Source organism: Mchenga conophoros, linkage group LG7, assembly GCF_057382185.1.
Source record: "Mchenga conophoros isolate Kocher_MC1m ecotype Shallow Benthic linkage group LG7, M_conophoros_male_GT1.1, whole genome shotgun sequence".
Classification (NCBI taxonomy): Eukaryota; Metazoa; Chordata; class Actinopteri; order Cichliformes; family Cichlidae; genus Mchenga; species Mchenga conophoros.
Window position 1 is genome coordinate 21,568,787 of NC_140532.1, and position 18,042 is coordinate 21,586,828.

The window sequence follows — 18,042 nt, forward strand, 5'->3', positions numbered from 1 at the left end:
CACGACCCTGGATAGGATAAGTGGAAGTGAATGGATGAATGAAGCTAACGGATTCTACAGTATTTATGAAAGTCTTCAGTTGCAGAAATTAATAATAGACTTCTTTTTAAGGACTTTTTCAACATTTTCATTTTATACGTGTTTCCCTGAAGCAGTATTGTTTAGAAACACTAGAGATTGTAGCTTTTATGTATTTATCTATGACGCCAGATTACACGAATCAATTAGCTAAACTAAAATCATAATGCCATGATGACCTGTAATACACTCAACAAAAATATAAACGCAACACCTTTGTTACTGCTCCCATTCCCCATGGGATGGACATAGAGACCTAAAATTCATTCCAGATACACAATATAACCATCCCTCCCAAACAGTGGTCACAAATCAGTCCAAATGTGTGGTAGTGGGCACATCTGCTATATTGAGATAATCCATCCCACCTCACAGGTGTGCCACATCAGGATGCTGATCTGACATCATGAGTAGTGCACAGGTGTACCTCAGACTGCCCACAACAAAAGGCCACCCTGGAATGTGCAGTTTTGTCTCACAGCAAAATGCCACAGATGCCACAAGCAATGAGGGAGCGTGCAACTGGCATGCTGACAGCAGGAATGTCAACCAGATCTGTCGCCCGTGCATTGAATGTTCATTTCTCAACCATAAGCCGTCTCCACAGGCGTTTCAGAGAATATGGCAGCACATCCAACCGGCCTCACAACCGCAGACCTCGTGTAACCACACCAGTCCCGGGACCTCCACATCCAGCAGGTTCACCTCCAAGATCGTCTGAGACCAGCCACCCAGACAGCTGCTGGAACAATTGGTTTGCACAACCAAACAATTTCTGCACAAACTGTCAGAAACCGTCTCAGGGACGCTCAACTGCATGCCCGTCGTCCTCATCGGGGTCTTGACCTGACTCCAGCTCGTCGCCGTAACAGACTTGTGTGGGCAAATGCTCACATTCGATGGCGTCTGGCACGTTGGAGAGGTGTGCGCTTCACGGATGAATCATGGTTCACATTGTTCAGGGCAGATGGCAGCTGAGAATGTCCCAGTTCTTGCATGGCCAGCATACTCACCGGACATGTCACCCATTGAGCATGTTCGGGATGTGCTTGACCGGCGTATACGACAGCGTGTACCAGTTCCCACGAATATCCAACAACCTCGCACAGCCATTGAAGTGGAGTGGACCAACATTCCACAGGCCACAATTGACAATCTGATAGACTCCATGCGACGATGTGTTGCACTGCATGAGGCAAATGGTGGTCACACCAGATACTGACCGGTTCTGGGTCCCCAGACCCCCAATAGCGCAAAAAACTGCACATTCCAGGGTGGCCTTTTGTTGTGGGCAGTCTGAGGTACACCTGTGCACTACTCATGATGTCAGATCAGCATCCTGATGTGGCACACCTGTGAGGTGGGATGGATTATCTCAATATGGCAGATGTGCCCACTACCACACATTTGGACTGATTTGTGACCACTGTTTGGGAGGGATGGTTATATTGTGTATCTGGAATGAATTTTAGGTCTCTACGTCCATCCCATGGGGAATGGGAGCAGTAACAAAGGTGTTGCGTTTATATTTTTGTTGAGTGTATTTGGCTTCAAAATTTAAACATAACACAATTACCAAAGGCCTTCGAAACATGGTGTCTAACCAGATACTTGCTGAGAACAACATTGCCTTGGCCCTGGTGTGGGTCAGTAGATGTCTTAAATTGCAGTCTCTGATAAATGAGAATTTGGCTCCCTGGCACTTTCATCTCGCATGATGGCATTTGGTTGATAGTTCTTAAACTGTGATGGTGTTGACTTCATCAATATAGGAGCCAGACAAAATAAACAGCATTTTTCCATTTGAGAGCTTTCTGAAGTCATTGAAAACGCACACCGATATATGGTCAATTTGAAAGGGCCATTATTTTGAAAGGCAAAATAAGAATGATTGATATTGACATGGTATCACTATGGGGTTGTATACACTCAATATAGACTGCAACTAGTCTGTGGAAACATGAGTTTTCCATTCTCAATTAATTAAAAGAGTAGTTCAAAAATAAACATTCAGAGAGCTTTTACTTTGAAATCCAAAAGGAGATGGCTTTAATATTGGCATGTTGCTACTAGAATACTGGGGTATGTCATTTGTATCCAACATTAGAGTGTGCAAACAAGACTAATTGATATTTGTGAATGTGCTCTTAATTTACTGGAAGTCGGCCTTCATTTTGAAATCATGCTTCTGGAGCTTTTATTTTGAAATCAGGTTTCCACGTCTTTTGCCATAATACTCAGAATACACAGGGAACGTAAAACAAAGTGGAGGCTGGCTTGACACCAGTAAAAGTGGACGGTTGGTCACCCTAGTTAAGTGTTGATGCTAGCCTCAGCTGCTTTTAACTGGTGTTAGTGAAACTTTCTTTGAAGCAGATCCAAGTGTTGGGCTTGGACCGGAGCCGGTCTTATATACTTATTAATGAAAAGCACATCAGTTTGTTGGAAGACATAATTGCACAATAATCTGTGTATATTTATAAGTACAACTATTTTTTTCCCATTAACCTCAAAATGACTGCCTGTAGCTTTATAGAAATTCAGAAACCACTGGAGTGTTTTCTCTGATATTATTAAACGTGAACTGAATCGAATCAAGAGTTTTTCCAAATAATTAACTAACTTCCTGTCTGTATATCAACGTATCAGTGGCTTAGCAGACTAACTGCTGCAGAGCAAATGCAAATCTAGCAAATCCCAAAAATGAAGCAGACCGGCAACCAGAAGCAGGACTGCACAGGAGGTCTACCCTCTGTAATCAAGAGTCCGTCTCACCACAGCTGGAAGTTTGCTGCTTGCGTTGAATCACAGAAATCGATGCCCATCACAGCTGTGGCCGTCTCACCTGCCGGAAGTAGCTCTGTGGACATGGAGGAAAGAAAAAGCCTTTAGTGTTTCCACACAAAAAACAGGCACAACTCTTAAAAGTCACATGAAAAACCGAGACAAAGATTAGGATGTGAATGTTCATACTGAAACATCTGAGACGTCCTTGTACAAAAAGTGTCCTCTAAGAAGAAAACTGAGATGGAGGCGCTGCTGACAACTTCAAAACTGCCACACTTTGTTTTTCTCTAAGTCAAGTCAACCCTGATGGACATGTTAAAATGCTCAACTCGAGTGATGAAGGCAACATTATTTACAGACTGGGTTTTATTAAGGTTTAAATTTAAGGGCACATAACTCGTGGCATGTGTGCCGGCTGTAGCTGATGTCAGGCCTCAGGTAGGGACATTCAAGTCACTGAACTGTAACCACTGCGCCCATATTTATGGTGTTTTGCAGCTTTTTGATAGAATTACATGAGTAATATTATTGGTTACTGAGTGGCAGAGCTAGTTCAAGACATTTTGGTGAACAAAGTTACAGTGTTTTATCAGTTTGTGGCTTAACACTAATTATCAGGATACTGGTGTCTATGTGGTTGCCCGTGTACAGGTCATAGAGGCAGCTTGCAACCTGTTGCCGTTAGGTGAAAGGACAGAAATCCATCAAACTTGTATTTCATGTTGATAATAAGTTTAATGGAGGAATTTAAATGTGCTGATATGTATATTTTAATATGTAGCAGGCTGATGGTCCCCTTCTTGTCTATGAACAAACTTAAATTAGAATTTTCAACTTCATAGTCACAAAAATTCAGCATCTTATTTACAGCTTTCCCTGAAGCAAAATTATTGTAATAGAAAAAACACCGACATCTGCAACAAGTACGTCTGTTTTATCTGGTGTAATGAACAGTGCAGTTTCCAAGCACTGCCAGCAGGGTTGTATTTCATATGTCCGTGCATGTACACAGTGGACAATCTCACACACCGATCTCTGGGAACTCCTTGACCCTCATCCCAGACTGGAGCTTCACATCCTCTATGTGCAGGTTCTTGGTGTCGGAAGAGGCGCTGTTGGTGAACTGCATCTGCACCGCCACCATGTTGGCGTCAGGGCTGAAAGGCTGCCGGCTGAAACAGTACTCCACCGATAGACCCTCACCCGTGATCCGGTGAAGCAGCTCGTAGCTCTTCAGCGCGCTGGAGGGAGCAATGGTCTGTAAAAAGACCCCTCTGGTTTGTCATCTGCTTTAGTTCCCCCCCCTCTTCATTTTCATTTCATCGCTTCACTAACAGAGAATAAAGATGTCAACAAGCAAATAATATGAAACACTTACTGCTGGGGAGAGGACAGAGTCAGACAAAGACAGCCCCTCCAGGTCGGTCACGAGGCTGTTGGATAGGAAGGTGTTGACCGGTGTGACTTGTGGTGAGGGAGCAGGTTCAACTAAGAAAGAAAGAAACAAGACACGGATGATGTTCCCAAATTCAGACCGGTGTGCAGTCATCTAATGGATTTTTTTCCTTTGGCATCTTTGTAGAATGTGAAGGGGTTTAGGTGTGAATTAGCATCTCCAAGTCTGGTTGAGAGATTAAGTATCTTGGACGGTTTGTTTATGAATGAGGGGAGAGCATCGGTTTAATGGAAGCTCTACTTTCCTACCTATTCTGTGGACACATCTGTGGGTGGTGACCAAACCCTTGAGCTCAGTCATCTAAAAGGGGCTCAGATTATAGCTGCTGCTCCTCAAAAAGAGCTAATGAGATGGTTCAGGCATCTGAACTGCATCTAATTCAGAAGTGGTTTGTGCATTTTGAAATGGGATGAGATTCTCAGATGAAAGAGATGAAGACGGTTCTGGGAAGAGGTAGATGTGGACACCTCTGCTTAGACTGCTTTCCGTTCTAAAGAGAGTGCCATACATTTTCTACTGTCTGAGAAGAAAAGCTGGAAAGATCGAGAAAAAGAAACAAAAACAACTTACAATCATCAAGGTCGAGCAGAGACATTTCTTTCTTTTCTTTCTTGCTCTCTTTCTTGAGAGGCTTGGGAGGAGGTTTAGATTCAGCCGTCTGGAGAACAAAGAAAAACTGTCACGAATAGACGCTGTTCATGCTGCTGTATAGGAAAAGGGGCACAACTGCGCTCTCTTGTATTTTGAAATGCTAAGGTTATGAGAATTTTAGTGGCTTCTTAGATACAGGCTGTATCAAAAAGAATAATCTGGTTTAAAAGTGCTTTTATTCACCGCTAACGATAGAAACACGCACCGATGGAAAGAGCGGATTCCTTAGCTTCACATGGTTGGTGGTAGGTAGCATAACAACAGCAGGGGCTGTGTGAAACCTTATATTCAGTCATGTACTTCTATATTTATTGCAAGCTTCTATGTGCATTACTTAAAAAAGAAAACCCAGCCTTTTTAAATCTGATGATTGTTTTTGATGCACCCTGCTGCTGTGCACTTTCTCTGTAGTTAACCCTGGTTTGCACCTTTTTTTTCTTCTTGACCTCAGCCTCTGACTCCGAGTCTTCAGACTCTGACTGGCTGCTTTCAGACTCGCTTTCCTCATCTTCGTCAGATTCAGACTCTGACTCGCTCTTGCGCGGTTTACTCTTCCTCTGGTGCTTCCTCTCTTCTTCTTCGCTGCTCTGCTCACTGTCAAAGGAAACCAGAGGTCAAACTTCCCCCAAGGAGTCAAACTTTATTTTCTACAAACAAAGCGACCACCAATTCTAATAATAACATCCATAGTCCAGCAAATATGCCTGACATGGCATGCAGTGTAAAGCAGTCTACCTTTCGCTTTCTTGCACTGGCTTCTTTAGATCTTTCTTTTTTTTCTTCTTCTGTTCCTCTTCCTCCTCCTCTTCTTCTTCCTCAGACTCGGAGGCTTCCTTACTCTCTTCGCTCTCTGATCCCGACCCGCTCTCCTCGCTGCCACTGCTGCTTTCCGAGCCACTGGCAGAGTCTGACTCTGTGGAGGGAGAGGTCAGAGGTTAGAAAGGCTACACAGAGTAAGTGTGATCTGAAGGCTGTTGGTATTCACATCTTACACGGCGTCCTCTGACAAACAAAGCAGCTGGGACTGAGTGAGTCTGCGTGTTAAACTGTTTTACCATCAAAAAGAGTCGAGCTCATCAAAACCAGAGAGGAGATCAAACTTTTATTATCCTTTGTATTATTGATGCCTCAGACACTTTTTTCCTCCAGAGGCGAGGAAAAAGAAAAAAAGATAAAGCAGAACTTTTAACTGACATTCTCAGATTTTCTTTCAGCGTGAAGCTGAGGCAGACACATCAGAAACAACTAAAGACAGAGGTGTTTTATGCTACACCCGCACTCACAAAACTGCATATTGTCTATAATATTATTGTAGCCGATGATAGTTTCTGCAGCAGTAATAGTGAGGAATATTGATAATCTTCTTAAAAGAAGATTATCAATTAAAGATAACTGATCAGATGGAATCAGACATTTAGGGGTTTACTTTCTGTTTAATGTGAAATACTGTTGAGGTCAACAGATATTCAAAAGCTAGTAACAGTACCGATGTTTCAGTCAGTACTGCTAAAAGTAAGAATAATATGAAGCTCTTAAAAGAACATAAAACTATATTCAGAGTACAGGGATAATATCCAAATTAGCACTTCATACAGTAAAGGCCACAACGTATTTTGCAATTTCCCAAAAGTAATAGGATGTAATTTTCAGTGCCTAAACTTGAGGCTTAATAACTCTTGAAGCAAATTTGTAATATGTTTATTTGGGCTTTTTAGCCTTTATTTAAACAGGACGGGGGAGAAAAGATGGGAAGGCTGGGAGGAAGAGCAGGAGGACGACATGCAGCAACTGGTGATATACCTCACCCTATTTGTATTTTTAAGTGATTTTGGTGTATTTTAGACAATAAGAGACAAAATTATACTGGAAGTAATGAGGCTTTTCTATATTTCCCCATCTTAAGGTGTTATTAGAGTTATTTTAAGGTTGAGGGATGTATTCCTTAGTAGCTCTACTTCCGCATCTCACGCTGTAATTAATGGGGAATATTTCTATGTACTGAAAATTCCACACTAAACTCAGAAAACATTTTGGAAAATTACACAGGCAGCATTATAAACTGCTACCTAGTGTCTTATTTTACTTATATGATTCAAATCTATTTTTTAAAAATAACATCGTGGCTTTACTAATGTTCACAGAACTGCTTTTAAATGTTAAAATAAGATAATAATGCACTACATTAGGAAATCAGGATCAGCATAATTATACAGGCGTGCTTGTTGCTGTTAATGCACTTGCAGAATAAAGCAGGTGAAAACATTTGGATGAACAGATTTGTGCACTGGGAGTGAATGAGGTCCATGTATGAACAAGACAAGTTTTGTTTCTCTTCAGTTCTGCCTTGAGTCACCTCCAAATGTGGTCCTCAGATAATGATCCTCAATAAAAGCAGAATTGATTTGACTTTTGCTGCCTCACGATACATCATGAGGTCCTGAAACCTCACGAGAAGTCATGAGACAGCACCATATATACGCAGGTTAAAAGCAGCCGTTGACATTCTGAAATTCTTCATTACGTCTTTTCCATTTATGTCACGATGTCACCACCCCTGGCATTGACCAGCTCTCCACACACACTCCTATATAAAAATCAGCAGCCGCTCCCTCACAAATTTTGCTGTCTGTCTCCACATCCTCATCATCACACACTCATTTGAATTTGCTGGAAAATCGCTGCACATCGACTTGTAACCATCAACCCTTGATTGGTCTCTGTGTTTAGTTTTATGCAACATATTTAAACAATAAATTCAAACTCAGTACTGATACTTTCATCTGGTAACATTCTATATTTTTTTCCATTGCCAATAAATCAAAGTACAATACATTTCTTCCGTTCTTCTGTTAATACATTAAATGTGCATTAACCCCCCCGAGAAATAGTCTGCAGCCAATATTGTTATTGCTGTTGAAGTCTCTAGTTGTCTTAGGGCATTATGACCAATTTTAAAGATTTATACAGCTGGACTTGGACCTGAGTGCCACAAACAGGGTATGAAAGTTAGAAAGGATTGAGAGATGGACCTTATTTCTTTAGATTTTTATAGAATTGGTCAACAACACAAATCTCAAGGGCTTGCTCAAAGGGGGTGATATGATTATTAGGACTTATTCTGTGGGTCTTTACAATATAAAGCACATTGAGGTAACAGTTGTTGTGATTTGTAATAAAATTCAATTGATAATGAGCTTATTTTTTGAGACTGTCTCGTTTTACCAGCCCCTACCAAGATCATTCACACTGACTCAAAAGTCTCTCACACAAACACACACAAACACACACCCCTGTTGTGAGCACTACTTATTGAATCAAAAAAAAAAATGACCATGCTATCAGTGCCAGCAGCCTAAAGTTACCACTGTCAGCAGACTCCGTAGGACCAGACTCTCCCTCTGAGTCGGTGTAGAACGGCTTTTCTACTTTCTTCTCCTTCCTCTTCTCACGGCTACTGCATTTGGTCCACTCAGGCACCTGGCATAAAACAAAACGGAAAAAGCGAGAGTACAAACAGTAAGCCTCCAGCCCCGCCTCAGAGAGAAAACCCTCAGACAGAAGCAGAAACGTGGGCAGATAGCATGGCCATGAGTGCCTCTGCCTGGGCGTGATGCAGCCAAAAGAAGCCAGCCATCGCTGCTGCAGATCTGCTCTCAGATCCCACAGCCAGGGAGCAAATTTACACCAATGCTTCAATGGAGCGAGTCGTTTACTTGTTTGCATTAGAGTTTTCTGTTTTTGCACACAAAGACATTAGCACCAGGTGTTGCCTTCATGACCAGTTGCAGAAATGCTTTTCTTGTAATGATATAGGAGCAGTTCCATTAAGAGAAGTGATATCTTTGAGGAGCAGTAACTATCCTCCTACACTTAAAAAGAAAAGGCCATCTGCTTTTTCTGTGACCAAACTCATTAACCAGAGCCATCTGCTAATGAGCACGGACATCTCAGCCCCACTTAATACCCACAAGGAGCCTAATGCTGCGTGACGTGCCTGAGCACCGATCTGCCTGCTGAAAGAATCACTTCTTTAATGGTAGAGACTGAGGAACAGGGTGCTGTGTTTCAGGTAGCTTTGGCTGAGCTAAGCACAGAACAGCGACTACTATATGCGGGAGGGAGGCGTTCAGTTTAAAAGCACTTGGGTTTTTGCGGCTATATGGGTTGAGGCTCAAGAACGTGTGGCTGTTTGCCGCTAACTGACTCACACTTGTTAATGTTGTGACTCTTTCAAGCAGCGTAAAAACCTGGCAGACGTAGGGGAAAAAAAAGATTGGGATGGAGATGAGGAAAAAAGAAGGAAGTGGTTTCTTTCAGAATAAAAGTCAGGAGAGCAAGAGAAACAGGCACAGGAAGGTTTCAGGGGCTAAAAAATAAGAATGTGTGAGAACAGTTTTGGATATCACAGAGACAAAATAATAAGAATAATCCTAAATTTAATTACATGATAACTTTTAAACACAGTATTTGATAAAAGTAATCAAAAGTACAACTTCTGTTGGTAAAAAAATCAACATACTCCAATATAACTACTGGATATACCTTAATACGTACTCATACTGTCAAATTAAAAGTCAACATTAGCATTCACTACTTCACCAATACATCAAAAAAAATACATGAAATGCACTTAGTCTTCACCAGCAACAAAGTATGATATGCTAGCATGGGTTAGATGGGCAGAATGAAGAGCAGCACAGGTGGAGCAGCAGAGGGGTAGAGGAAGAAATCTGAGAACAAATCACATCAATCAAAAATAAAAAAAAATATCACGTGACAACATTTGTAACGTGATCAGCAAGCGAGTCACAAACTTCATGAAGAAAACCAAGCAGATGGACGGGAGGAGACCTGGAGGAGTCCCCGTCAGCAGGTCAAAATCTTTTGTTTTGCTTTAAGCTCTCACAAGGCTTCTGTTCTATGTTGGCGTCACTAAAAAGTGCACCTGAGTGAAAGAGAAACAATAAAATAAACAGATCTGTTCCTTAGTAGTGTAGATGTTTTTAACATTTAGAAACGTAAAAAAGGTTTTAGCTAACCCCAAAGCAAAACACCCTTCATCCTTCCACTACTGTACTATCTTCACGTGTCACATGACCACTCCTACGATGTCTATTTTCTATAGACCATGGAAGCTCCTCGAGCTTCTACAATGTAGCATAATGTTCATTTCAGTAATCTACCCTGTCTAAATGTTGGCTGCTTATCAAAAGGCACTGAGGCAGAACTAGCCTGGCATTGAGCATCAGCACTTCTGCTTTCTAAAGCAAAGCCTGGAAAAAGTCTTTAAGAATGAATAACTTTCTGTCAGAGGATTAACGTCTACAGCTCTGCTCTCACAATATACCTTCCTGCCAAATATTAATCTTTTCCAGTTCTTGTAGATCCTTTCATTTCACTCCTGCCACTAAATTACTGCTTCAAACTCGTTTTAGGGCAGTGTTTGGACAAACGAACAAAAATCTCATGTGCAGGAGGCACTCATCAGGTGGGTTTGGACAGCATGCACCTGTAAGCTTCACAGGTACATGTTTTCCAAGCTGGCAGGTGGAGAGGTTTAAGATAAGAACATGAAGATTTTTTCTCATGAAACTCGCTATATATTTAAAATTTTCAGCCAATATGAAAGAGAAGTCCCAAAACTGCTGATAAAGACAGTGTGATATGTTTGGAAGCCCCTGTTGGAGCTTAATGATTAAGTAAATCTTGAGACTAGAAGATTTTTTCCTGAGATTAAGAATTGATTTTGACTGGTCTCATTTACAAATTAGAATCAGCTTTGTTTATAAAATTAAAGAAACTTCTATCCCACTGCTTATTACTAAACAATTTATTGGACCCCTTAAAGCTGAACTCTGTCTGCTTGAAACAAACACAGTGGTCAGTCTTACTTCGTGTGGACTGACAGAGGATTTATCAGAATCAGAATCAGAATACTTTATTCATCCCGAGGGAAATTTGATGTCACCTAAATGGTAAATGGCCTGTATTTGTATAGCGCTTTACTAGTCCCTAAGGACCCCAAAGCGCTTTACACATCCAGTCATCCACCCATTCACACACTGTGATCATTGTGTGATATGAAATGTGTAAATCATTTTGTATAAATGCCAACATCAGCAGTTTAGACGTTAACTGACAGGCAGGGAAGAAACAGAGAGAGCAGTCATCAACGCAAACACCACTGCATTTCCAAACTCAAAGGGAGGGGCACCTCTCGCCAGTCTCCTAGTAAGCCGATCCGCCCCTCTCCGGTGGTTATGACCTCCTCTGTCTGTGGAGGACCGTATAGCAGAAGGAGAGTCTGTCAGAGAGGCTGAGGCTTCAGAAGATTCACTGACCCTCCCAACTTTAACAGCCACAACTTGAGTGGATGCAATGCGAGACTTTCAGAATAACCCAGAGAGGTTTTTCCAGCAGCTGAACTTCAGAGGACAGTACTGAGTGTTTTACAGCTCTGCTTGTTTTTGCTCTTTAACTACAAATGATGTATAATAATGATTTGAAAGGCACACTATAGCTTTTCGGTCTGATTTCTTCCCTCAGCACTCCCTATGTTCTGAAATTTGTGAAATTTAGCTTTGCTGCTGATTACAACTGCATTTTAGCCACGAGATATCAAGAGGGGAATTAAACGAGTCTGACTGGATATAAAAACACACACCTAACTGAACATAATCAGTATTAATAAGCTTAAATATACTCTTAAAACAAGGAAAACTGGCAGATCCCAGCTTTTGGAAGGCTGGCCACAAGTATTGTATGGAAAAAAATAACTTGTTGACTAATTTGCATGCATTTATATCTTCGTGTAACAGCTCATAAATCACTCTAGTAATCTACTGCTCATAACCTTTTTTTTTGCTTTAGTGATTCCTTAATTTTTACACTTACAGAGTGCTAGTTTAGCCCACTGGTTGAGTGGGTGACGATATGCAATGCAGCAGAAACGCAGTGGTTTTAGTCCAATATCAAATAAAGGCAAAAATGGCCCCCCTGAAATTTTTTTCATTTTTTCTTCTTTTTTTTTTTGTACATTTGCACATTGATAACTATATATAGATATTTACGAATTTGACAGGTTCAAGCAAAGGCAAGTGATGAGCCTGTTGCACCCGCTGCTCTCGCCCTGGCAAAGCTGTCATTTCAGCTGGTCGTGCACGGCTCCGTGTTTGTAACCTCGTGCAGGTGTCACGGCCGGTGCACACGTATTTTTCCTTAGTCACAGCTGCATTACCACACGATAAAAAGCCATCCTGATGACAAAACAACAATTTTCTAAAAGTAAAGATCCACTTGGGAAAACACTGATGTGTTTAACCGGCTAAACTGTACAAACATCATGGTCAAGAACATGAAAGGCGCCTGTAGCACCACATTGAAATGTGCTTCACACTTAAAGAGACACGACATGGATTACTGCGTTGTGTGTTAAAAAGCAACATTATTGTTACGAAACACATGTCACAACAAAATCAAGCCTTGAGGTCACTACTGAAATTTAAAGTTTTGTCTCCTTTTCTTCTTTTTTTAGATGGAGTAGTGAAAACACTCAAGTCTTGATTTCACGTTAATTTAACTGATGAACCGATGGCACATGGAGTGAATGGGATGGAGAAGAAGAGGAGGCTTTGGAGATTTGGGCTGACAGACTTTTGTGTTTTAAGTATTGACTAAACATTAATACTACTGTCAGCATGCTGCTGTTAAAATCTGTTCTCTTCTCTATCGCATGTGCTATTGGCTCAAACAGCTGTCAGGAAACATCTGGATGGGGCGAGTGAGCTGCTGCTGAACAGAAGCGAGTGCAGCAGAGAGGATGAGGTGGAGCTTCATGCCACTGACTGTTTCTATAATGATTCGGGTGTTCTCAAATTAGGCACTTTCTGTCTAACATGTTCTCTCATTAATATGAAAATAATCCTCTTTTCTCCTTTGTGACTCATTCTCCTCCATGGATGGGGAAGTTGTTAAGCAGCATCCATTTTGAAGTAGATGGAGACCAAAAAGGATGAGCTGTTAATGCTAATGAGCTGTAAGCAAATGAAAGATGACCAGTGAAAGAGGAATCAATGTTATATTGGAGTTAGTGTCAGGCTCTGGTGACTCTGTCCAACCCCTCTGAGGCACTGCTCTGGGGAAGGAGCAACTCTCGCTCCCCTCCATTCTTTGGGGCCCCCAGAGGGCCCCTGTGTCTCTGTGTGTTACTGTTCCCACTGCACGCACAGACTCCTTCACCTCCACGTTGCGCACGGAGGGGTCAGGGGCAGCTTCAGGCCAGTCAGGCAACTCCTGGTAGCCCCCAGCCTTGGCATTCAACAGGTGGGAGAGTGAACCCAACTGGAAGTGGTCTCGATCTGCAAAAAGAAGGAAAAACAATGCAAGCACACACAGAGATCAGTGCAACAGAAAGAGCAGAGTCACTCTTATCATAACACAGAATCACAAAGTTCTGAGAAAGAACTTCAACAGCTTTGAATTTAGTTAAGCTCCACTTCAAAGTCATCTCCTTGTGCACCTCTGGACCCAAATCCTTTTTTGACTACATGCATGTGAACTCAAACTGAAGAAAACATTAACTTGTGTGGACCACTTCCATTTACAGCCCAGAGACCAAACAGGAGTTATTAGTGGAATTCAATTCAATTCAGTTTTACTTATATAACACCAAATCACAACAACAGTCACCTCAAGGCACTTTATACTGTACAAAATTCAGACGGAAACCTCAACAGCTGGATGACACCCCGTGAGCAAGCACAGGTGGGAAGGAAAAACTCCTTTTACAGGAAGATACCGCCGGCAGAACCAGGGACTGGTAGGGACGGCCATTTAGCCCGACAGGTTGAGGGAGAGGGGAGGGAGAAAGAACAAAGGACAAACAGCTAGAAGAGTGTCTAAGTGTTAACTGTGTCCTCTGTCCCAAAGTTGGAGGATCGCTGTTTCAAAGAAGAAGAGTGTGTATCACAGAGGGTACAAAGTGGCAAACAGGGAATTAAACCAAGGGAGAGTTCTGGAAATACAGACACCCTGGAAGTGATCCAGAGGAGCACAAGGAGATGACCTCAAAGAGGAAATCGGGATGAACTTTTAAAATCTCAAATCTCAAGACTTTGCTCTGTAATATGAGGATGAGTGGATTCTCCTGTCTTTGTTATGATTACTGTCAGGCTGCTGCCACGTGAAGATCAGAGAGCTGCAGGCAAAACCGCTGGATGTACTTTAGATGAATAAAAAGATGGACAGAATGTTCATGTGAAGAATAAAAATGCTCCCGGTGTAAGGACAGACTCACAGTTACAAAAAAGATGCGTGAATGCTCTGGATGACCTTTGGCTTTTGTAAAACTGTATCCTCAAACAGCTCTTGGACACATGGAAAAAAATCCCTCGTTCATTATTTCCAAGCTGTTTTGTAGATTTAAAATTGGAAGAAATTGAGATAATAATCCCTGGAAGCTTAAATCACAATACTTGTGGAAAAAAAGGATCTTATTTGTGTTGATATCTGACTGAGTTATGACTCTGAGAAGGATACGTTATATCTGATGCGGAGCCGCTGCTGCAGCTGCATCTGCTGGCTGTGTAGACCAAAACAGCCCATAACTTCCTCTTTCTTTCACTTTAGCTGTTTTTGCCTCAGGTGTCTCAACGTACAGAGAGACACAGAGCAGCAGGAAATTATGGCTCAATTTTCTGTTTAATTGATTGTGACTGTCTCATTTTTGTTAAGGCGGTTCATGACTGATGGTAATTAAACGCTAATAACATTGCTCAAACTATTTCTGCCATTATAATTTTCAAACAGCCGCAATACAAGTTCACAAACTAGAAAACAAAACTTACTGTTGACTTGCTTCTGTACCTTTAAAAGGAGACTCAAGGACGGGTGCAGGTTTGAGGGCGAGGAACAGCTTTTTAGCATACTTGCTTAGGGCTCCACTCTTCTCGGTGGGCACGATGAGTTGGCGAATGAAGCGTGCCCGGTCGCGGATGTCGTAGTTCTGGTCGTATTTGGCCAAGTTGAGAACATACTGCGTCAGCAGTTTAGTCTGAGGGGTGAAGGGACACGAAAGGAAGGTGGAAGAACAGTAAAACAACACCTTATCTACTGCGTTACGTGCATGTGCAGTGTGGGAGTGTATGTAGCTGTGGATTTGTTTGAGAGGGTCTAAGAGGATAGGACTACTGCATTAGTCTTGAGCCACCTCTCGTGTCGTAATATTTTATTAGAACATAAAAAAAAGATGTGACTCACTGAAATGTGCAAACATACATGGGAATACTGTATAAGGCAAAAACAAGAAGCTCGAAAGTCAGTATTTGGTATCACTATTCAAGAACAGTTCTCCTTGTTTCTTGAAGGACATTCAAAGCCCTTCTATGGATGTTGGCTGACCTTTGGTGCAGTTTTCTGTCACGATGAGCTCACACTGCTTCAGAAGTGCTGAGGCCCAAGCTCTAGGAAGGCCAATCCATAATTGACAATTACGAGGACACACCTGTGTGTTTTCTTATCCAGGTATGATTTTACTGTACAGGAAATGTGTTTGGTGTCCTGCTAAAAAGGACCTAAGCCATTGCAGGTCAGACAATCAGATGGTACTGCATGGTGGATCAAAGTTGACAGTCTTTTTCTGCATTCGTAATTCCATCAGTTTTAAGAAGATCTCCATCACCACTGGCTGAAATGCAGCCCCATACCATGACAGAGCCTCCATGATGTTTTACAGGTACTTGAAAGCAGTCAGAAACGAGCGCTGGACTGAAAATAAGTGGAAAAGAAATACCTCCAGAAAGCCTGGAGAACTTTTGCTGAAGACCACTTCAAAAAACGACTCTTTAGAAACAGGAATTAGGTGTTCTCAAATGACTCAAGTCTGTTTGTTAAATGAATGAACACATTTTAAACACAGACAGACTTCCTGGTATGAAACTTTCACAAAGAAAAACCAAAGGCATGTAAATATCTGGATACACTGACATGTTTCTGGTTTCATGGATTCCTGTAAGACCTCATCACGTTAAAAGAAAAAAACATAATTGGTGATAGGAGATTGGTGAAGGTTTGCAACTAGTCTGCAACTAATTTATAAGAAGACAGAGTCCCTGATTGAAAGCTTACTTGAATGATAAAGCTCAACACTTTTTTTGGAAACCATTTGAAAATTGACTCTGAATGTGACATATTTGAGTTTTCTTTAACTTGGTCTGCATTGCAGAAAAAATCTAAGAGCACTTTTAATGAAGATATGCAGCGTAATGACTGTGTGAGAGCGTCACTGGCTTTATTTCTAGACTGCAAATTTACACAGTGCATATGTGTAGGTGGCAACAATGTCCCAGGTGAGACTGGAGAAGGCAGGAAGAAGAGTGTGTGTGGACGCCACAGAGGTGTGTTTAGTGCGTTCTGTCACCTGACAGCAGCCTTGTTCACACAAACTAAATGAAAGCCAACATCATGCTCAGTCATTTATGCACAATACTGCAAGATCATTTTTAAAAACAACACGTTGGATATTGAATATAATCTCAAATGTTTCTTTTTTTGTGATGGTGATGATTTGAATCAGCAGACCTTGTTGATGTGTATTCACACTTATTATCAGGGAGAGGCAGCCAGGCTATCACCATCCTGAATCCTCCCAGCTGCACCCTGCTGCTGTAAGCAATGAGCCTAATTTAATTAAAGATTAGATTTTGTCTTTACAACAGTGTCTTTGCTCACTAGCACAAATATCACTGCTGACTTGAATTTTCAAGACAAAGGGGATATTTGAGTAATTTATTCTGTGAAGTGAAATTAAATGTGTGAGTTGAAATGTTTTTATTCTGGATTAAATTCCTCTTCCTCTAAAATGTTCATACAAATGGGTCAGACTTTCCTTTCAGGTGTACCTTCTGCCACAAGTTTGTTTCTAATAAATTCAAACTTTTGGGGTTGAAACTGGTGTATTTATAACACCAAAACAAAACAACAGTCACCTTAAGGTGCTTTTATTGTAAGGTAAAGAATCTACAATAAGAGAGAAGACCCCAACAATCAGACGACCCCCTATCAGCAAGCACTTGGTGAAAGTGAGAAGGAAAAACTCCCTTTTAACAGGGAGAAACCTGAAGAAGAACCAGGCTCAGGGCAGGGCAGCCATTTGTTGTGTTGTTGTGACCAATTTGTGGGTGAGGGAAGGGAGACAGAACAAAAGGACAGCCATAAATACTAGTGACAGAAAAACATGCCATTCCCACCTGTTTGGAGTTGGTCAGATATAGCTTGGCTGCCAAATTGATGATCTGAAGCTTCACAATGTCCTCTTCATTAGTGAATGACTTGGCCATCTTCCTTAGAACATCTGGGGCGATCTTAGGTACATGCTCACAGTATTCTCCAATCAGCCACAGGATACTTGCCCGTGCCATTGGCACCTGAGAACACAGGTTGATAGCAAACTAACACTGCTACTACAGAGGGATATGACTGGCAGAAACAGGTTTACCGTCAATGTAAACGGTGGTTCAAGAGCCCGAGTCAATTAGTGAACACTTAGTTGACACCTGGTTTATAATAATAGATACTGAATGAGGCATTGAGGTAAGCTACCATCTGCAGGTCATGAAAGAGACTCTTACCTGAATGTTGTCGGTCAGTTTCGCCATGTGCTTTATGATGTCGCTGTGCTTCTCCGGCTGCATCTGCAGCAGCTTCTTGATAACAACCACTGACTCGGCAACCACCAACTCTGCACAAAAGAAAGAAGAGTCACTCGTTGAAATCAGAAATGAACAATAAATACATACTTTTAAACATCACTACTGCTCCGAGTCAATGTGTGGAAAGTATTCAGCATTCATTTACCAGTTCATTCACACTAGAAATTCACACTGTTCACTTCATTCTGTATATTTGTTCAACTGTCATGACATTAAGACATGACCAAGACAACCTGCTGAAGTTAAAAAACGAGCAATGCAGTGAGGAAGAAAGGTGATTTAAATGATTTTGAACGTGGTATGGGTCTTGATGCCAGACGTGCTGGTTTGAGTATCAGAAAGTGCTGATCCGCTGGGATTTTC

At 41.6% G+C, this 18,042-nt stretch overlaps 1 protein-coding gene across 12 annotated transcripts in view; it reads right to left on the minus strand.

Moving 5' to 3' along the window:
• ap3b2 (adaptor related protein complex 3 subunit beta 2) overlaps nt 1-18,042 on the minus strand; it is a 62,424-nt gene that overhangs the window by 13,025 nt on the left and 31,357 nt on the right. For 5 of the 12 annotated variants that reach the window (XM_085282853.1, XM_085282849.1, XM_085282850.1 and 2 more), the window contains exons 14-25: nt 17,599-17,708; nt 17,218-17,394; nt 14,837-15,023; nt 13,199-13,329; nt 9,181-9,219; nt 8,335-8,449; nt 5,708-5,885; nt 5,401-5,566; nt 4,892-4,979; nt 4,244-4,353; nt 3,895-4,123; nt 2,854-2,938 (exon numbers count right to left, since the gene is read on the minus strand). In XM_085282853.1, coding sequence (XP_085138979.1) covers nt 2,854-2,938; nt 3,895-4,123; nt 4,244-4,353; nt 4,892-4,979; nt 5,401-5,566; nt 5,708-5,885; nt 8,335-8,449; nt 9,181-9,219; nt 13,199-13,329; nt 14,837-15,023; nt 17,218-17,394; nt 17,599-17,708 — 1,615 coding nt within the window. The remainder of the gene's footprint in view (nt 1-2,853; nt 2,939-3,894; nt 4,124-4,243; nt 4,354-4,891; nt 4,980-5,400; nt 5,567-5,707; nt 5,886-8,334; nt 8,450-9,180; nt 9,220-13,198; nt 13,330-14,836; nt 15,024-17,217; nt 17,395-17,598; nt 17,709-18,042) is intronic. The other 7 variants (XM_085282858.1, XM_085282855.1, XM_085282851.1 and 4 more) reach the window with 3 other exon arrangements.